Genomic DNA, 20,994 nt, shown 5'->3' on the forward strand with positions numbered 1-20,994 from the left:
CAATTTGTCTCTGTAGTTCCCAAAGGTGAGAATGTTATGAAAAGAAGAGCTGACACAACACAGTGGGAAACATATCCCTGTTCCAACGTCTTTGAAATGTGTTTTTGGCATCCGTTTCAAACTGTCACGTCCCAAAATGTGCTGTTATTTTCCACAAAGCAATGTTTCTCAATATCTGATACGTTGTCTATGAAGCGAGTCAAACGCAGGGTTCAAATGATTTGCAAATCACTGCATACAGTTTTTTATTTTATTTAATTTTTTTTAAGACAAACTTATAAGTACAAAAGTGAAAGCCCCGCTGCAGGCACATTAAGCCCATTAGGCCCATCCCATGTTTAAAGTAAGACAATCAAGGCTACAGGTAGCTCAGGTATTACTTGCGGTTTAGCCTTCAGGACTTCAAAAGACACTCCTCATGATTATTCTGAACTGTCAAAACATGTCCATAAAACCAAGCTCAGCTTGGAGTCTAGCACTGCTCTCCCTGCTTACATGGTGACCCCCTCACAGTTGGATGTTGACCTCTGCAGGGGGGTGGGTTTTGGCCTAAGCTGAAAGCTACAGAGGCAGGATTCTGAGAAAAAACTTGCGGAAATGCCTCTCTCTGACGGCTTTTCCTGCAGGAAGCAGAAGAACTGTGATCTAAACTTGGAAAGTGACAAAAGGATATGAACAGGAACTCCAGACATTTCCTAGATATATTGAAAAGATGGCTTCTTTGTTCTGAAAACAGCCTTAATATTTGGAAATGCCTTATACTTTACATTACTGTCAGCCCTGCTTAATCATTTTCACTCAGGAGCTTGCAAATGGGATGTTTTTATGCCACACTGCTACACTGCACTATTTCTGCACAATTCCCCCTTTCATTTTGATTGATCCCATAACTGAACAGCCCCAGAGCCTTTCAGGTTACCTTAGTCATTCTACAAAGGCGAGACGTGTGATGCCTAATAGCACTCTACTCACATAAACACCCACCGGTCTGCCAATTTGTATCGATACAAGTAGTCTTACATCGTCTTAGCAACATGTGGCTGAGTCACAGCAGCGATTACAACGATCAGACTCTCGTCTGTCCTAGTTACAGCTCACAGTATCATGTGAGACCATGCCGCATAATTAAACGTGCAACATGTCAGTGCAGCCCAGAGCAGCCTCATAAAAATTCCTGCGGCAAGAGTGACAAACTGTTGTTTGGCATTAAAGTTTACCTCTTCAGTTGCAGATGCTTTAAATTAAAGGTATAATTGTGGATTGTTTGGCTGTCGGGGAAATCTTAACCCTGAAATGTTAACTTTGATATGCTAAATTAGCTCTGCTGTTCCTTTTTCTTTTGCCTGGTCAATGTGAAAATGTGTGTTGTCACAGGCTGTGGTCCACTGTTTGCTAGTTTACCTCTGGGATCACAAGGTGATGGTAAAAATTGAGGATAAGCAGAAACAGAGTTCCTGTTGTACATGTTTATTGTTTTAAAGTTGGAAATACCACTAATGCCTAATAACTTCTCTTATTTATATTCTAGTAATTCTAATATTCTTGTCTGTTTAAAATGCCTGTTTCTATTTGGGCTGCTATCTATGCAATGCACAATCACTGTCTCTGTCCCTGTCACTCCTCGTCTCAGAGGTTTCTGTCAGAGCACCACACTGTGGTGGCTTCAGGTCCTACAACTGTCAGGTGAATCATAAACCTGGAAACAGAAACAAAATGCCACTACATGTGTTTTCTTGGTCTCTAGTATCTTGTGGAATTTAGTACATTGGTCCATTAGTAAGATAAATAATTATACAGTAAAAATGTTATCGCAAAACAGGACTAAGTGATTTTAGTGTTTTCGTTGTTGTTTTTTTCACAAAGAGCAGTGTGTTTCTTCTGTCCATTTCATCACATCTGTGAAATCTATTGATTGCTTAACAGGATGTTTTTGTGATGGTGGACGGACTGGTGCCAATCATGGAGCCTGAGCTGAACTGCAGCTCCCAGTGTGAGTCCCCATTTTGCTTCATCCAATCTGGAGTCAGCAGGCAGGACAGCCTCGACGTTCTGCAGAGGCTATGCAGTCTCAGCACGGTAACCTCTCTCTGTCACTCTCTCATGTTAATATATATACTTATAATGAAAAATATAACAATGCCAAGCACATACTGTATACTCATGGGTGAGAAATTAAAGGAAAAGAAACTCAGAACCCTATACTTCCAAAAGATATCCCTTCATTCTTGGTTTTGATGATAGATGATTGAGAGAGTCTAAAATCTCCCATAGGTGTTCAGCTGGTTGAGAGCTCTTGACAGGAAGGCCATAGAATATGATTCATGTTGTTTTAATATACATGCAGCCACTCAGCAAACCCTCAATGTTTCACCAGAGTATAAAGGTGAGGGTGAACAACTTTGTCCAGATTTACAATTACTCTTACAATGCCAGTACATTTCTCTTACAGCATAATAAATCAACAGGATTTTTCTTATGGTCAGCTCAGCTGGCCAAGTTAGTTTTTCCTTTAATTTGTCACACATTTAGACTATCCAGATGTCACATGCACATGTTCCTGCATTTACACAGTAAACAGATTTTACATCACAAAGTGCTGGCACACTGGCGTGTCTTGTGCAGTTGACCTTGTGAAAGGGTGAAAAGGGTGAAACTACTTCTGATTAATTCGATTAGCAAATTACTTTTAATCGAGAGACGTTCACTCAAAGCCTAAAAAAACCCTGTTTTTTCAAATTACTTTTAAATGCAGATTTTAAATGTTGGTCGGTTGGTCAGTGGAACAAGTGAGCCGTGTAAATAAACACACCAAGCAAGCTAGGAGTGTGCTACTATCCTACTCGAGAAGCAATTTGAATGGTACATATCCCGAAAGGTAATAGGGGTGGACTACCGAAGCTATGTTTAGTATCGTCTCAGTCACTGGTGCCCTTAAGAGACGAGTCAGCGGAGATCAGCACCGTGAGGCAGGCAAAGAAAGTCTAATAAGACTTTCCAAATAGACGCTAAAGTAGCCGTGTCAAAGGAACACAAACAAGCTTTTCTCTTCGTGCCGTGCCACAACGAGTTGAGGTGAGTTATCGCTTTGATTTCTTTCACTTTCTGATGTTAATTTATGCATGGGTGTGTCTCAGAGTGTATAGCATCCTCACCCAGGGGAGGGAAGAACAGCATACTGCGGTTTTCTTTGTTATGGTAATTTTTAACATGACAAAATAGTATTGAAACATATTTATCCTTTAGTTCAGTGTCTTTATGGGCTCTCTTTATTATTTTCTAATGACCTCAACTGACATAAAAACTGCTCAGCTAAAGTGAAATACTCTTTGATGAAATCTAACACCATGCATTTGTTGCTATTTGTGGATGTGGACAGCCCACCAGGCACCAAGTGTTCCTATCCCTAACGCTATAGTGGAAAGACAAAAATACAAGAAGCTGAGCCAACTTATTGCATAAAACACCACCTGTTTTTTCTCTCTCTGTGCTTCTAGATATGGCCACAGTTGGCAGTGTGCTGTCCAAGGAGCAGCTCCTTTGCCCCATTTGTCTGGATTTGTTCAACCAGCCAGTGTCCACTCCTTGTGGGCACAACTTCTGCAGGGAGTGTTTACAAAGATATTGGCAGACCTCTAACATGCCTCAGTGTCCCATGTGCAAGCACAAGCTGTACATGCGGCCTGACCTCAAAGTTAACACCTTCATATCGGAGGTGGCTTCTCATTTCAAGGAGTTGGTGGAAAAGAAAAATGAAAATGAGAGCAGTGCTATGGATCAGTCAGAGGGCCACAAAGGAGAGGTTTCATGTGATGTATGCATTGGAAAAACAGTCAAGGCTTTTAAATCCTGTCTGGACTGTTTGGCCTCATTTTGTGAGACTCATCTAGAGCCCCATCACGTTCTAGGCACCTTCAAGAAACACCGCTTGATTAAGCCCATGATAAACATGCAAGACAGGGTTTGTAAGCAGCACGAAAAGCTGCTCGACCTGTTCTGTAACACTGACCAGGTGTACGTGTGCCAGATCTGCATTACGAAAGACCACACGGCTCATCAGACTGTTCGTATAGAGGATGAGAGCCGGAACAGAAGGGCTCAGATCGGGAGCACAAAAAAAGAGGTGGGAGAAATGATCCATCGCCGACTGCAGAAAATCTGTGATATCAATAAAATCATTCAAATCAGCAGGAGAAACACAGAAAGGGAGACTGAAGAGAGTCTGCGCGTCTTCAGCAAGCTGTTCCAGCTTGTCCAGAGAGGCCAGGCTGAAGTGGCCGAGGTGATTGGCGCAAAGCAGAAGCAAGTAGAAAGCATGGCCAGCAGGCTTATCTTGGAGCTGGAGCAGGAGATTGATCAGCTGAGCTGCAGGAGAGATGAACTGGAGCAGCTCTCGTTCACCGACGATGATCTCTATCTTCTCCAATACTTTCCAGCTTTTGCCACAGTGCCAGCCACCAAAGACTGGTCCGACACCTGCTTAGAGAGTACTGAATATGTGGGCATAGTGAGGAGAGCGGTGAGGAGAGTAATGTGTCAGCTGGAGGAGACGGTAAAAGCTGAGGTGAAGAGGCTCTGCGAATCCGAATTTCAGAAAGCTCAGCGATATGCTGTGGATGTGCATTTGGATCCTGATACCGCTCATCCCAAGCTGGTGCTGTCTGAAAACAAGAAGCAGGTCTATCACGGTGACGTATCCCTCGGCCTTCCTGACAACCCAGAGCGATTTTACCCTTGTGTGAGCGTTTTGGGAAAGGAGGGCTTCTCTGCTGGAAGGTTCTACTATGAAGTCGAGGTGAAAGAAAAGACAGAATGGGATATTGGAGTTGCGCTTGAAATGGTGACCAGAAAAGGAGGGAATGTGCTAAACCCCGACAGGGGCTACTGGTCGCTGGGGATGCGAAAGGATGAGAGCTACTGGGCTCTCAGCAACAGCCCTGTGTGTGTCCCGCTGATTGAGAAGCCCCAGAGAATTGGGGTGTATGTGGATATGGGCTGGGGACAGGTTTCATTTTACAACGTGGACTCTCATTCTCACATCTACTCCTTCACTGGGTGCACCTTCAGTGGCAGACTTCTCCCCTACTTTAACCCACGGAGGAATCACAGCGGGGTTAACTCAGCACCTCTCATCATCGTGCCTGTTAACTAAAACTTCGTAACGTGCGATCTCTACTTGAATGCTTCGTTTAGTTTTCAATTTAACGTTTCAACTGTGCCAAAAAAAGTTCCAAGTCTGTAGGGCAATTCTTGCTGTTTAATAAAATCGTGTTTGTCCAAATGAATTGTGTTTCTTTTTTTATTATTATTGTTTTGTGTCCGTGATTTCAAAAAATGAGAGTTTCAGATGCACAAGAGCAGCATCTGAAATAATTTGGATGCATGTTTGCATGTTGCATGTATGCGTTTGCAGATGGCAGCAGAGCTCCCGAGGCGCTCTCTCTCATCGGTGCTAATTGCTGTGGTGTGGACTCTCCTCTCCTGTGGAATCCTGTTGGCATTTTGCTTCCTCCTTTTCACCCTGCGCTTCAAAAACAACAGGTACAGTGAAACATACGCAGTATATAAACACAAAGAGAGGCTTACAGAAGTCATTTAACATAATGTGTGTCATGTCATTAGGATAGTAAAGATGTCCAGCCCCAACCTCAATGCCCTGACTCTCTGTGGAAGTGTCCTCACCTATAGCAGCGGTTTCCTGTTTGCCGTCGAGGAAAGTGGAGCATCTATAGCTGTTCTACAAGTGAGTCCAACTTCCCTTCACCGCTCTGTATTAGCGTTGACATTGTTAGATTGAAGTAATCATACCATGCTCTCTACCGTAGACTCGCATGTGGATGCTTTGTGTAGGCAGTACCCTGGTGTTTGGCCCAATTTTGGGGAAGACATGGAGACTGTACAGGGTGTTCACGCAGCGCGTGCCGGACAAGAGAGTGGTAGGCATGCTCTTCAGTTTTCCTGGTGGTTTCCTAGGAAACCTACATAGTCTACAGTCTATATAAATTTGATCCTCCTGGACTTGGAGGAAGTGCTTTTCACAGATGATTCTTTTCAGAGCTGCTCCTTGCTGGAGGAATTTTGTTGCTTGACCTTCTACTTTAAAACACTCCAGATGTAGTCTCTTTGAATTAGGGGACATAGTTTTCACTCTTTCCTCCTGTGTCCACTTTGTTAAGACCTCAGGGCAACCTTCCTTCAGTTTCTGGGCACAAACTTGCTATCTCCCCAACATTGTTTGCACTCGTGTTTCACAGCCAGCACTGTTGACCTCCTCTTACTTGAAGTATTATTCTTGCTTTTATTTGGTTGTAACTCTAACTAAAAGTGCTTTCACTAATGGTCACAATGCTTCTTTTCATGATCTTTGGCGAATCGTGCAGCACTGTGCTGTTTTTAAGCTGCTGTTTCCTTCTTTTCTTTCTTTCTGCAGAGGCTTAATTCATTCAGGGTTTTTTTATTGATGCATTAGTTTCTGCTGATACTTTGTCCACCATCAAACACGCCATCTGCTTTTCAGTCAAATTATATGTAGCAAAAAATAGCAAATTGTGTATTTGTGCTGTATTTAAGGCCGTCCACTGTGCCTGTTTGTGTTAACATGGATCTTCATTTACCTTTTTTACTTTTTAATCACTCCTGGCTCTTTGTTTTAACTTATGCCAAGTAGCCTACTTACACTCTTGGACCCTCTTTATGACATCTCACAATCTGGTTTCTTACGTGCTGAGGCAATTGAGCCATGCCATATTAGACACAGCCAAGGCCAACATATAACAATATAACCACTGTAATATGTTGGTATAGTAGTTTATGTTCAGATAACAGTTTGATTCTGAGATAAGATACAAAATTTGGGGGCTGGTCTGGGATTTGGACTCAGGGCCTCTCATGTTATGGTCCCTAAACCCATGGCAGTTCAACAAATGTTTAATATTGCAAAAATAGTTCTTTTAAAAAATAAAACAAATAGATATAACAAGGAATAGGAGCCCAACCATAAACAAACAAGAGAGAAAGAACATGAACAACTACACAATGAGCAATCAGATTCCAGCTTAAGCTAATAGTCGTAAACTAAACTAATAAAACCAAGACTGAAAACATGATTGTCAATAACTCCCAACTCAACTATTGAATTGAATTGAACTAGGAATAAATTAAAAACAAACAAACAAACAAAAACAGCAAAAAAGAACAACTGAGCAATAATACTGGTGCTGGTGAGGAAGAGCAGAGAGAACATCTTTAATAGGTGTGCAGCACTAGGGATAAAGAATAGATCAAGAAAGGGGGGAACAGGTTAATAAAGGATGACAGAAAAAACAATAACGGCCTGGCACATGTGCTGGTGCACAGAGAAGCATGTAACACCCTCAGTGGTCTTTACCACCGGTTTGTGGGATTATCGCCTTTCATCTTTAGTCGCCATGGCCACCTCTTGGCTTCATCTCACTTTCGAACCTTGTTGATAAAAATTTCTTTAATAAAAATTTCATGTCCAATTACATTTGTTGCAGAAAGCAACAATATAAGTGATTTTATTTTTGCGCTTTGCTGCTTTTTACATAGTCAGTATGTATTATGTATTTTTCTTTCTTCCTCCTCTATTTACCAGATTCATCAAGCATGTTCTGCCCCAGGTATTTATATTGCTTAGGAGATATTCAGAGATGTTTCTGAAGCAATAACTAGCAGGTTAGGTCATGGATAAAAGACAAAGCTTGTTTTGCTTAATATAAATTTCTTTACTGTGCATATCCAATCTGGTATCTGATAACTGTGCCACTTAATCAAGGTGTCGCTACATGAATGAAAATGCTCTACTGGTGAAATAATAACTGGGGACTATGCTCTATGTGTCAGATAATCAGGGACATCCAGTTGATGGGTATGGTGGCTCTGTTGATCCTGGTGGACATACTGATTCTCACCGCTTGGAACCTCACCGACCCCATCAGGTGTTCACGATCTGTGGGAGCTGTTGTCAAGGTAGGATTATTGGTGATTTCCTGAAGCTGAGCAAAAAGTTGTAAAATGACTTGGTTTCATTAAGAATGATGAAAACCGAAATGCATGGGACTTAAATGTTCACCTGAATGCTTTTTGCTGTCAAATTATAGAAAGTGAAATTGAATGAGATTGCAGGAAAAATTGAATTTGTGACTGGAAAATCACAAACTCATACATAATGATGACAGCTAAATAAATCAACTCTCTGATGGTGTATTGTTTTCTTTGATGATGTAGGTGATGGAAAGAGATGTTTCCTACTCGTTGTCGCAGCTGGTTTCTTGTTCTTCTTTGTACTCAAATCTGTGGATCATTATTGTTGCTGTCCAAAAGGTAACTAGTCTCTATTCAAACTTTATTATACATTTGTATCAGTGTTTAAATGCACATTTTAAAGTTTTGCATTATTTTGATGGCATCATTTATCTTTCACGTGGTGTTTTCTGTGTATTCTGTATGCTGTACTGTTTTCTCCAGTTTGCCTTATGTAAACACACCATTGCAAGTGCTTTACTTAAGTGAATACATGTGAATAAAACTGCTGAATTTGAGAAATCAAATCAAAATGATAGTTTCAGACGTCAAGTATTAAATAACCTAACATCTGAAAGACTTTGGTCATTCATTTTTGTATAATATGAATAATTTTTAAACAATAATAATGGTTATTTATCCACCATGTTTCTTTTTTTTTCCTTTTTTTTTTCTTTTAATGCCCTTTGTCTTTACTTTGTTTCTCTTTAGGGTTGTCTTCTCCTCTATGGCACTTATCTAGCTGGACTGACAAGTAATGTCAGCCATCCCCCAGTCAACCAGTCTCCTACAATCATTACATGCGTCACTTTGGTCACCTGCTCCTCCGCCGTTGCCACCCCCGTGTCCATCTTCCTGCAGACTTGGCCCAACGTGGTCTACAGTACTGTGGCTGGAGCCATCTTCATCTGCACGCTGGCTACAAACTGCATGCTGTTTGTGCCTCAGGTCAGACACTGATGTCATTTTCCATTTTTTAGCATCTGCGTAACAGAAAACTACTTGGAAAATAAACTTTATCGTGTCTAGAAGTATTATGTTTACTGATTGTCCATTTCACTTTTGCGAACACAATGATGCTTCAGTGTACAGAGGGACTTTTTTTTTCAAATATGGCAAACATATTTACTTAAAGTGAAGGATAAACTGATTGTATAATAATAGAATACTATGTTTAGAAACCAGCAGTAAATAAACCGACTCAATCAGACAGACAGAAACTAAATACAGACAGATGACAAATAGACACGCGAATGGTAGCTTTGGTTATGACTTTTTCTTTTTCATTTGAATAAAGTAGTAAATCTGTGAGTGATTGCAGTGCTCACACATGCAGTTTTATGTGTGCCAGGTTTCCATGTCTGTCAGTGGAGGGTGACTCACACACAAGGTGTTTATGAGTCAAAACTACGTAGGCTGTCGCAAACAGGTTTATGACTCTCTAAGAGTCTAGCAGAGGACTTTTGTTATGGTAAAGGAATGCATCTCCTCTGGAACGGAAGGAAATAGCTGAACAGTGAGCAGTTTGTGCAAATACACCTGGTGAATATTCCAGACCAAATGACCCTGATAATATATCTTCTTTTTTTGTTAAAAAAAACTACATTTTTTTCATATCTCTAAAATATCTCACTTGCCCCATACAGCTGACCCAGTGGCGACAGTTTGAAGAAGATCAGAACAACCCGAGTCAGATGGCCAAGTATTTCAGCAGCCCCAGTAAGAGTCAGCCATCTGTGTACAGTCAGGATGAAATCTTCTACCTGCTGGGGGAAAACAGCTCAATGAAGAAACTCCTTAATGAGGTAACGTTACTGTTTTCTTCTCAGAATTAGCCACTCGGTAAGAAATCATCTTTGTTTCATGTTAGAATTTCATATAAAGCTGCAGTAGAACTTTTTCATTTAATTATAAGACACATAATCTTTATTTTTTTGCAGATGATTTAAGTTTTCCACTCCTCTCCTGTAGACGAAATGTGCTTTCTTTATAAAGGCCAGTAGGGGGTGACTCCTCTGGTTGCAAGAATATGGAGAACTGACACCACTTCTCTTATTTATGATCTCAGTAGAAACTTCCTTGATTCGTTTATGGTAACAATCACTGTCTTTTTTTAAATAGAGCATAAGGTTTGTGTAGTAAAGAATTGTAACATTTAGAGTAAAATCAACACCAAAGTAGAGTATGCTTCGGGACGTGGCTGCAAATATATCACGTCGCTAAACTCAATTAGGATTTTAAACAATTTGTCATTTTTTGAGTATTGTGGTAGCACATATTGCAATTTAGTGGCCTTTTTTAAAGCGTTGCAAACTGATGCAGACACTTTGCTGTACTCAAATTGTCCTCGACTATATGCTTCACATCTCTCTATATTGTGGGTATGGATGTGAAAAAACATGACATATCAGGGTTCCAGGCTGTTTAACACGTAACAAAAATTTCAATTTCGGCCAATTTTATTTATACAGCATCAATAGTCCACTCAGTGTGCTTTATACAGTAAGGTAAAGACTCGGGTATTAGAAAGAAACCCTAACAATCATATGATCCCCTATGAGCAAACGCAGGAGGACAGGGAAAAAGGCAAAGTGTGGGAGAGAGAGTCAGATTTTAATAAAGGCTCTTGTTATCTGAGACAAAGGTTTTTGTAAATAAAGTAGGTAATGGGTTGTGTTATTTCAAACTAAGTGTGTCTAGTCTTTTTTATTTTATTTTAGTTTCTATTTTATACCTAATAAACCTACATGGAAATGGAGCAGCAGAGCACAGTTCTGATAGCGTACAAGGCACTTATAATGTCCCACCAGCTTCTGTGTTGGACACATCTTTGTTCCTCATCTATAATAATGTGTGTGATGCACTGTCCAAGTACTGGTCTCTATATTAAACACAAAAACAAATTTCAAGAGTTTACATCCTGAAGCTGCAGGTAGTCCTCTTAACAGACTAGTTTACTGTCAAAATTAGGTGACAAACACATTCAGTACAACATATAAAACTGACACCTTCATATTACTTCATTAGTGGTGTAGATGAAACAGGGCTGAGTCAGTGCTGAATCAAAGTGGCACCAGCTGCTTAACCATATGTTTACGACTTTCTGTCACTGCTTGACTGTTCTGTTTATATTGATTCAAAAGGCAGGAAACTGATGCGTGCCAAGTTTTCATAGTGGCAGATTTTTCTAGCAACATTTTCTCAGTATGTGTCAAAATGTTTTCACTTCTCTGTATCACCACAATTTTCAGAAGAACGCCGTGATCGACAGTCTCCAGGAGCAGGTGAACAACGCCAAGGATAAACTCCTGAGACTCATGTCAGCGAGCCAGCACCCTGAGGACCAAGACATGGACTCCTCTGCCACTAACCTCAACTCGTCCTCCACTCAGACGACCGAGCTCCAGTCGGAAGGCCCCTCTACTTGTTCTCAATCTCAGAAAGACACTAAATCAACACTCTCGCCCTCTGCTCTCTCGCCTCACCTCACTGCTGCTCATGGTTCATTATCTGCTGTTACACCGTCCTCTGCTCCTTCCTCTATTTCAAACTACTCTGCTCCCATTTCTGTTTCCTCCCCTCTTCCCACCAAAATCCCTGCTTGTGTAACTCAAAACAATGCATCTGCTCTCAAACGGGACGCATCCCTCCCGTTTATGGGTTTACTCAGGACACCAGAGGAGACAGTTCAGTTTGTGACCTCTCTGCAGTACCGACGAGGGTTGAACCCCTCTATGGCTGAAACCTTTGGTAGTTATAGTGGCCTAAATCTTCAGGTGGGACCAAATACTAAACCAGCTGGTTTTGTTAGTAGCGAACAGTTGCAGGAGATCCTACAGGAACTCAGCGTGGATGCAATCACGGGAACCACGCTTCGATCTCCCGATCAGGCGCCCAGGATACCTTCTCAGCAAAAACTGACCAGAGACTCTACACTCTCCCCTCTCTCCCCACGGACACCCTGCTCCCTTCCCTCTCCTGCACTCTTTCGCTACCCTAGCATCTCGCCTTATACCATGAGAAAAAGGCGGCGGCCCTTTCACTCCTCCAGAGGAGGTTTAGCTCCTCCCTGCTTCTACACAGGCTCTGAGGTTCCTGGCTGTGCAAGAGCAAGAGACACATGTGCGCTCCCAAGTCCAGAAGATATTACTGTGGATGATAACTGTATCTCACATCACAACAGTGACCTTGAAGAGGGAAAGGAGGAAGACACGAAAGTGCGTGAAGTAGTGAGAACATGTCAGAGGTGTGTTTCAAGGCTCCCGAGATGTTCGGTCGTGCATTGTGAAGAACAAAACCGTAAAGCTCCAGAGGATGTGGGAGCAGGCGGTGATAACGAGCAGCACCGCAGACACATTCGAGACTCATGTGGGTACTCGGACTCAGACTCCAGCAGCTCAACCGATTACTGCTACTACCACCGTCCTTACTGTGACTCCTGCCTGCAGCGAGGCTCCCTCCTGTACTCAGACAGCTCCTCAGACTCCTCTGACAGCGAGTATGATGACTACTTGAGCCTCTACCGCTCACCACGCCCTGTGGTATTCAAAGAAGACCTCAAACCCACCTTCGTATGAACACGTTTACTGCACTTTACACATTTATCCAGTTCCAAAACTTGAATGAATATTCTCAGAAAGGTTGCTAAAACGGATGTACTTCTGTGATGGGGGACATTCGACAGTAGCTTACAGTATAGGAACTTTACATCCCAGAGATTGTTGTTTTTCTGTGTTGCACCATAGGTCACAGTGACTGATTTATGAGACTAAAACTTTTGTAGCTTAAAAACACATAATGCTGTTTACTTTTTATAGTTACTTGTGGCATTATTTGGATTATTTGGATTACTATTTCTACTGTCTGATGAAAACCTTTGACACTTACAGTACTGTGCAAAAGCCTTGAGTTACTCATTTATTTATATTTAGTTTCTTTTAATTCTTTGAGTGGTTCTGAAGGACATTTGTCTTTGGACATTGGCTGCTTTTTCTTTCTTTTTCACATGAGACGCATGTTTTTTTCTGTGTTTGTTTTTTGTTAATCTTTTTAACACTTACCTTTGAATAATTCAAACATAAAAAGTGTTTGATGACAATGATAACAGACAACTTATCAAAAAATTTTTTAAATTGTATGTTTAGGCACTTTGTTACTAGCAGCCGTTCCAAAATGCATAATTTGTTTCCATTTCTTTAATCCATAAAAATAAATGCCGAAGATAACACATTTTCACAGATATAAAACACAGTTTTTGCACCACGAATTGATTCTCAAGGTGCTATCAGCCCACGATATTTCTTATGAATTATAGTTTCAGTTTTCCTCAACATATATGTGGGAGACCAGGAGAGAGGTGCAACAATGAGTGCCTACAGCCATCTGTAAAACACCGCGGAGGCTCTGTCATGGTTTGGGATTTCCTTTCAAGTAGTGGTTTTGGAGATCTTGTCAAAATTGATGGAATTATAAATGCAGAGCCCCGGCTCGGACAGTCTTGGTTGTTGTGTCCTTGTTGTGTCCTTGGGCAAGACACTTCACCTACCGCCTACTGGTGATGGCCAGAGGGGCCGATGGCGCAATATGGCAGCCTCGCTTCTGTCAGTCTGTCCCAGGGCAGCTGTGGCTACAACTGTAGCTTGCCTCCACCAGTGTGTGAGAGTGAATGAATAGTGGAATTGTAAAGCGCTTTGAGGGCCCCAAAAAGCGCTATATAAATGCACTCTATTATTATTATTAAAAAACATCCAAAGAAGAGTTTTTTTGTCCTTCAAGAAGCCCAAACTATTACTGAAGACTACTTAAAGAAATTACAAGAAAGCTTGCCTAAGAGAGTTCAGCATGTGTTAAAGAATAAAGGTGGTCATACTTGTGCAAACTCTGTTTCTTTCCTTATATACTGTATTTCTATTTCTATTTATGCATCTATTTCATATTTTCCTGGCAAAATATTGTGAACTGAGGAAATCAGGACTTTTGCACAGCACTGTAGACAGGTGCTTTGTTAGTTAACTCATGTAAGTTCTCAAAATATACTGACAGAAGAGACACAATAATGAAAAATGACATAAACAGATGCAACATAAAAGGTTTTCACAGAACAAATGTGCGCTCTATTATCAATTGTGCAATTCTGTATTTATTTCTGTATTTATTTGTTGATGTTTTGGTGCCCAGAATTACTTTATGTTTCTTTTATTATAAACATTCCTTAAAATGTTGTTATGTTCCTTTGCTGACTCTGAGTTTGAATTTACAATGTGCATTCTGTGAATGTGAGTGCTGACTTGATGTTAAATACTAAACCTCACCTTTATATGATTTCCATGTTAAATGCAACATTTTCCCTGAGTTAAAATATTTGCCAGGCTTCCCATCACTTAAATCTCCACCATGATTTCACCACATTTTCATGGGTTTTCCTGAAACACAGACAAAAGCCTTTTCTCCCTCGTATCTTTCATGTCTCTTTTATAGCTTGCCCTTCACTTCCACTCCCTTCTGCTATCTACTCTCTGTCTTTCTCGTATTTTATCCCTCCACTAATGGGAAAATGTATGTTTGCCGGGGGAGGTGTTGCTGTGAAGGCAAAACAGTGTCTTGCGTTAGTTCTGCTCAGCTGCCTGCTTTTAAGATGCTGCTGCTCTCTGTTCAGCATATGAACCATTGAAGGCCAGCCTGGGAGAAACTCCCTTTGATACGGAGAATAAAACCCACACGCATACACACCTGCATAAAAGATACACTAGCAACTGTATCACTGTGAACAGGGAAAGACTTTCCTGCCCTTTCTGGATTCTGCATACGATAGACTTTATTGCCATTTCATGAAATGCAGCACACATATAATTAGAGTTCAGTACAGTTAGTGACACTCACATGCATTTGCAGAAAAGAACAAGATACACCTTCAGCGATTTTAGATCACCAGACAAACATAAACTGCACAAATTCCAACCTTTTTGGTGGTTTGTTAACAATAACTGCTTTATAGATCAGTAATAAATCACAGTTCTAGATTATTTAGAATATTTTTGACTCAGTGATACAACATTCAATTATTAACACCTCATTTAAAATTTATATTAATGGTTTCTTCTTCTTCTTTTGCATGCTCCCTTTAGGGGTCACCGCGATGGATCATCTGCCTCATTCTCACACTATCCCTAAATCCTCCTCTGTCACATCAGCCATCTGCATGTCCTCTGTCACCACAGCCATGAACCTTCTCTGTGATCTTCCTCTTTTTCCTCCAGCCTCGCAGCTCCATTTTTAAAATATATCTATTATCCCTCCTCTGCAAGTCCTCTCATCCTTGTCTCTCTGACTTTGTCTCCAAACCTACCATCAGCTATCATCTTGTAAACCTTCCCTTTCACTCATGCTGCTTTTGTCACAAATCACCCCTGACACTCGTCTCCACCCAGTCCACCCTGCCTGCACTCTCTTCTTCACTGTCCGTTGCTTTGGATTTTCGACTCAGTGTAGTTAAACTCATCCACCTTCATTACCTCTGCTCCTTGCAGCTTCACTATTATTAATTAAAATCGTTCATAAATATTATGTCAGTGGAAATCAACAGCCCTCTCAAGGGTAAGAGGAAAGAGAACAGACAAAGAAGATCATGGAGAGACAAGGACAAAACACAATGGCAGAGAGAAGAAAAAAGTTAATGCCATGCTGGAGTGGTATGTAAATGCAGCTGTAGCATAAAGCCATAAGAGGAGAAGAAATGCTCATTGCATCTTAGCAAGTCCCCCAGCAATATTGCATCATAATCAAGACATGGTTCGGGGTCACCTGATCTAGCCCTACCTATAAGCTTAAAAGAAAAAAGGAGAGTTTTAAGCCAAGAGTAAAGAGGGTATCTGTCTCCTCAAACTGGGAGCTGAGTCCACAGGGGAGATTGCTAGCTGAAGGTTTTGCCTGTTATTCTCCTTTTAGAAACTATATACATCAAAATATCACCAAAAATTAAGCGAAAAAAAAAAACATCAGTCAAAGGAATCTTCAGAACCAACTCATCCATTAGGTACCTTTATTAAATAAATAATAGCAAAAGCTTTGTTTATCTTGCATCTTTAAAACACACAAAGAGACAGCAGTTTAAATGTGAAATCAGGACGTACGATGCTAAACATGTAAGATAAGGTTATAATAGAAGGGTGAGACGCGTGCACGCGCACATTATTACATTACTAAGCAGGATGACACTAATTAAAAGGATGTGCCCGAGGGCCGCGTGTGGTAAAAAGTGTTGGGGAGCGATAAAGGAGAGGCTTTTGTAACTAACATAGCAACAGTGCTGCATGACCACCGGTGCTCCGTGTCCGTGACAGCTGGGTCCATTGAACTGACAGCCCGGCTTCGGCTCTCCATTGGTGGAAGAAGTCATCCATCCCGGGAACGGGCCCGCCCCTTGTCCCCGACGCGGCACGTGAAAAAAGCCTTTGAAGTCGCGAGGGCGGTGCCGAGCAAATTATGCCATGTGGTGCTCGAGAGCGGGGTTTTCATTGGACGGCGGTGAAATGGTCGCCGCCCATTTTTGAAGGATACCCTCTCTGATTGGCTCAATCGGCCACCCCAGATTCGCCGTGCGCGCGTTCACAGTTTTCCTATTCTCCCTCGCGAGTTACGTCAGCAGCGTGAACGTCTTTCCGTGACGCCGGAGCAATCCCTCGAACAATTTGCGGAAACGGCGTACCTACCATGCGCAGCGACAAAGACTGCGAGCCTGAAACCTATGGGGAAGGAATAAAAAAAAGAAATTTCGTATCGTCGCACTCTGTGCTTAAAGACCAGTATTTTCTGAGGAGCTCGCCGGCCTGGGGTCTCGGTAAAGACACCGAAATTTAACCGAGGCAAGGCTGGATTTAGAGTCGGCGTACGGCTAGTGAATTCGCTGAAGAAGACTGTAGCAGCTGGCAGATTTTCCGTTGGACCGTCTGTAGGCTAGGGTAGCGAGGGAGCCGCCATGGCAGTCGGATCATTGAGCCTCCACATCGGGATATGAAGTGGAACTGCATGTGTCCCGAATCGTTAAGAAAACGCCGCATTTGTCACCGATCCGCACCGGATCAGCATCTGAACTAACCCTTCTTCATCTCCGTGAAATCGATTCCGCACCCCGAAAGAAATTACCGCTGGTTTTTAACCGTGGGGCCACAGGGAGAGGCCAGATTCATGACTATTTTAGTCGGATACGTGTCTTCAAAGGCCCGCTGAAAGAAATCCTGGAGCACAAGGAGGAAACGATGCTCTGATAGACCGTCGGTGGAAAAGAAAAGGGTCATTTAGTGGCGATACGAAGTAGTGTGAAGGATTCCTGGGATAAGGGGATCTCTTTCTGGCTGACCTCCCCGTGAATTACAGTGATATTAATTTACTGTCATCCCCCCCCTCCTTTTTGGATTTTTTTTATTATTTTTTATTTTTGATGAGAAGGTTCGGCGAATCGATCAGCTCCGCCGTTTAAGCAAGTCACAGTCGAGAGAATCAAGGGGATCGTCGGATCATGTCGGGTCGGCCCAGGACCACATCTTTCGCCGAGAGCTGCAAGCCAGTGCCGCAGCCTTCAGCTTTCGGCAGCATGAAAGTCAGCAGTAAGTACACCCGTGTAATTCTAGAGTGGCAGACTTTTCCTGCACGCACCAGGCCCACCGTGGGCTGCATATGCTCGCTTAAGTGTCCTCTCACTAACTAGACTGGAAATGTGTCAAGTTAGCATACGGTTAGCTCCGGGAAGCTTATCTCTGTCATATATGTGTGTCACAGAGCGAGACAGTGGATGGTGCTGAGCGGCACACACTGCTGCTCGCCCCGATGTTGGCACACAGCGTTACGCGCTCTGTCGCGCCGCCCCGGGGCCGGTCAGCCGGAGCGGGGTTAGCAGGCCGCGCCGGGAAGGGCCGGGCCATAGGAAGGTAGTGTTGGCACAGGCCCAGGTCAAAACCAAGCCTCCTTCTTCCACCGCAGATCCGGCCTGATTATTGTCCATTTGAATGTAGATTAGATCGCGTAGAGATATTGCCACACAGCACCAATCACATGCGTAATGGAGTTAAAGCGATAGGTCCGGTCTATTACGCAACTGTCAGAACGGAAGGTGCGCCCGTAGTTGAGTCGGGCAAAACTGACGCGATCCTACGGGGGGTGGTTTATTAGCCCTGTTTCCACTACTTCCACGGGCCGTGTCGCGACGACCGGAGGGAGTGTGACATCAAGTATCCTGTTCATGAAGCCACGGTGGCACGGTGCCGGAGACCGCTTATAGACTGGCTGCAGAGAGGAAGCCATGCGACTGACTAGGCCTGTCAGCTGAGCAAGTGGCGGGGTGGGGGGCTGGCAATGTGGGTGCTAGACGCCTCTCTTTCGTCTAGTCTATCCATCACCACGGCGATCTCAAGGCAAGGCGCACTCGCTCCCATGCTGAAGATACTACTGCTGTGTTGGTTATATTTAATGGCCCAGTTAGAGCTCAGTCAGTTTAAATAACATCAAATTAACACTTTACATATCTAAAAGTCTTTTCATTGAAATTAATTTATAAGTATAGCATCTTTATTATTAATGAGTATCGACTGTCATAGATGGACACTTGCACAGTTCCTAGTTACACCCCTGTCTTATCTGACACACAGATGGGTGGGGTGGAGTGGAGTGGAGTGGGGTGTGAGGGCACGTACCTGTTAAGGAATGCTGATGGAGCCTTAAGGCTGTGATGTGAGCATGATGTATGTCAGGCGGGTGAGGCCTGAGCTCAGGCTCATGTCTGGGCCTTGGTGCTGGAAACCGATTAGTGCACTGTGACACACACACACACACACACTCTCCAAACCCAAGCCTAATTCTTGTCTCGCCCCAGGTGCATGTATGGGTCAGGTCTGCTAAATGTGAGAATTAATTTTTTCAGACAAAAGTTTTGGAGACTCATCTGGTGACTCAGTACTTTTTTATCAACTAAAATAATAAGCTGAACCTCTAGTTGCTCAATTAAATAGGTGTTTGATAATCTGATGTCTAACAGCAGGTGGTGTTCATCTCCATGGAGGAAAGTAGAGTGGCTGATTGCTCAGATGTCCCCTGTTGTAAAATTTTTCAGTATTTTGTCTAGTGTCAGTTATATCGTTATCGCAAATTTTCAAATGTATGACGTGATAAATAGTTTTGGTCATATCGCCCTGCTCTAGTTCCCAATCTTTAACGATCAAGGATGACAGCAAATCTAAATCACTGAGTTTTATTTTTTCTTGTAACAAGCAGCTACATATAATTTAACTTTCTTTTTAGTTATAGTTTTAATCTAAGGTAGGCTCTGTCACACAGAGGTATGTGGTACGCAGTTTCAGTTGTATAAAAACTGTACTTTGGACTGTGTCACTTAGCTGGAATCTACCTAGACTTGTTTTTTCATCCGGTCCAGGATGTCATCCACTATTATCCTTTCCTCCACCATCCTATAACACACACACACTTGGATAGATATATGCACTCAAATGTGTGTGTAATAACTTGGCTGATGGTCCTAAACAGCTGTAGCCACTGCGTATGATCCTGGAGAGAATGCTCTTACCCCTCCTACACAGGCAGACGGAAACACACATGCATATACATACATACAGTACATTCACACACCCACTCGAGCACCCTCAGGTTTTGTTTTTTGGGGGGTGAGGCAGCTGGCCAGGAACAATGAGCAGCTTGTTTAGCATCTCAAAGCAGCAGCTCTCTCTTCCTCTTTTCTCCTTTTTCCTGTCTGTCCCCCTCTCACGTTTTACAAGTGATGACGAGAACAAAATGAACTAATTATACTCTTTGATTCCAAACGAAACAGCAGGGCTTACAGACGAGACGAGGACCACCGGAATCGCTCAGGGTTTAGAAGAAAGATGAGATCTATTTTTTTTTTTTTTTTGTGAGTGAGAGAAAGAGAGAGCGAGAAAGCTAAATAAGATGAGTGTAGTAGTGCAGCAATGGCTCTGCAGGCTGCACGCTACCCTGACATCTACAATCCATGCACCAATATTATGTCTCCATCTCAGTGATTCTTGGCCAAGTTTGCTTTGCATTAGCTGTAACACTCGTTCCAGTAATGCAGTAAATTATCGTGTCAGCTTTACAACGGGGGGGATTCTGCAAAATTGTTTGTACCTGTGTCTGCATTACAGGAGCTGAGGACTGCAAAGCAGCAGATGCGCGTCTGTCATGAAAGACACGTGAATGCAGCATCAGTGGGGAAAAAAATAAAGAGAAATCTATTAATATTAATAAAAAAATGAAGCATAGCAAGGGAAAAATGACAGTGAAATATATACGGTATATACCGGAACTGAGCCAGAATGCCAAAATTTTGTATCTTAATTGCTTTCAACTTGCTTCTAGGCAGCCACTACACTTTAAAGCAATGTAGACTGAAAAAGAGGAGGCTGGAGAGGTGTAGAAGAAAATGCAAGAGCTGTCACTGCCACTTCCTGTTACCTGTGTGAATGCAAACAAAAAAGGTATTGAAAAGTAGTAGCGACTCCTTAGAACTGTTTGATCCAATGCGTGGATGCTTCTGCTTGCCAGGTTCAGGCATGACGAGGCCTAAATGTTCTCCTGACTCGACAGCGTAAAATATGGCACGCATATCTTGAGCTAGGTTTAAAATCTAAGCTTAGTGATAAGCCCGTCAGGTTTTAGTTACCCTAAAGGTTATAAAAATATCTCTGCGTGCACTCTTCAGGGCTTGCACCTATGTTTAGTTGGGTGTTGATGCTTGGACCTAAGGTTTCCCAGCAGAACACTGCCTTGTAACGAGTCGTCCACAAATCCCCTGTCAGTAGTTCCCTTGCGTAGCTGATTGGTGTGTGAGCAAGTTATTGTGTGCAATTCTTTGCCAAAATTCAGAAAGCGATGGGCACATGGGCTGTTTGGCAGGCTTTGCATTCTTTGACATTCACTTGTAGTGATGCA

General features: G+C 42.5%; 3 protein-coding genes across 5 annotated transcripts in view; 2 read left to right on the forward strand and 1 right to left on the reverse strand.

Annotated features, from left to right (window-relative positions):
- nr1i2 (nuclear receptor subfamily 1, group I, member 2) overlaps positions 1-20,994 on the reverse strand; it is a 110,026-nt gene that overhangs the window by 42,889 nt on the left and 46,143 nt on the right. The window lies entirely within an intron of this gene.
- On the forward strand, positions 1,950-14,261 carry gpr156 (G protein-coupled receptor 156). Its single transcript, XM_082509292.1, has 10 exons — positions 1,950-2,076; positions 3,495-4,561; positions 5,411-5,538; positions 5,620-5,740; positions 5,823-5,933; positions 7,861-7,986; positions 8,245-8,340; positions 8,752-8,988; positions 9,687-9,845; positions 11,292-14,261. Exons 1-10 carry the CDS (start codon positions 2,061-2,063, stop codon positions 12,615-12,617), a joined length of 3,387 nt encoding a protein of 1,128 aa, XP_082365418.1. The 5' UTR covers positions 1,950-2,060; the 3' UTR covers positions 12,618-14,261.
- The window catches only part of gsk3ba (glycogen synthase kinase 3 beta-a), a 36,918-nt gene continuing 32,628 nt past the window's right edge, over positions 16,705-20,994 (forward strand). The window contains exon 1 of one of the 3 annotated variants that reach the window (XM_082509295.1): positions 16,705-17,642. In XM_082509295.1, the coding sequence (XP_082365421.1) occupies positions 17,555-17,642 (88 nt within the window). In that variant the 5' untranslated portion in view covers positions 16,705-17,554. The remainder of the gene's footprint in view (positions 17,643-20,994) is intronic. The other 2 variants (XM_082509293.1, XM_082509294.1) reach the window with 2 other exon arrangements.

This window comes from Aulonocara stuartgranti (assembly GCF_965226115.1).
Source record: "Aulonocara stuartgranti genome assembly, chromosome: 16".
NCBI classification, from domain to species: Eukaryota; Metazoa; Chordata; class Actinopteri; order Cichliformes; family Cichlidae; genus Aulonocara; species Aulonocara stuartgranti.

What these genes read in the sequence shown, in the direction of transcription:
- gpr156 (XM_082509292.1), top strand. An exon ending in TTATTGTTGCTGTCCAAAAG is followed by an intron (nt 8,341 to 8,751) that starts GTAACTAGTCTC and finishes GTTTCTCTTTAG; the next exon opens with GGTTGTCTTCTCCTCTATGG. An exon ending in TGAAGAAACTCCTTAATGAG is followed by an intron (nt 9,846 to 11,291) that starts GTAACGTTACTG and finishes CACAATTTTCAG; the next exon opens with AAGAACGCCGTGATCGACAG.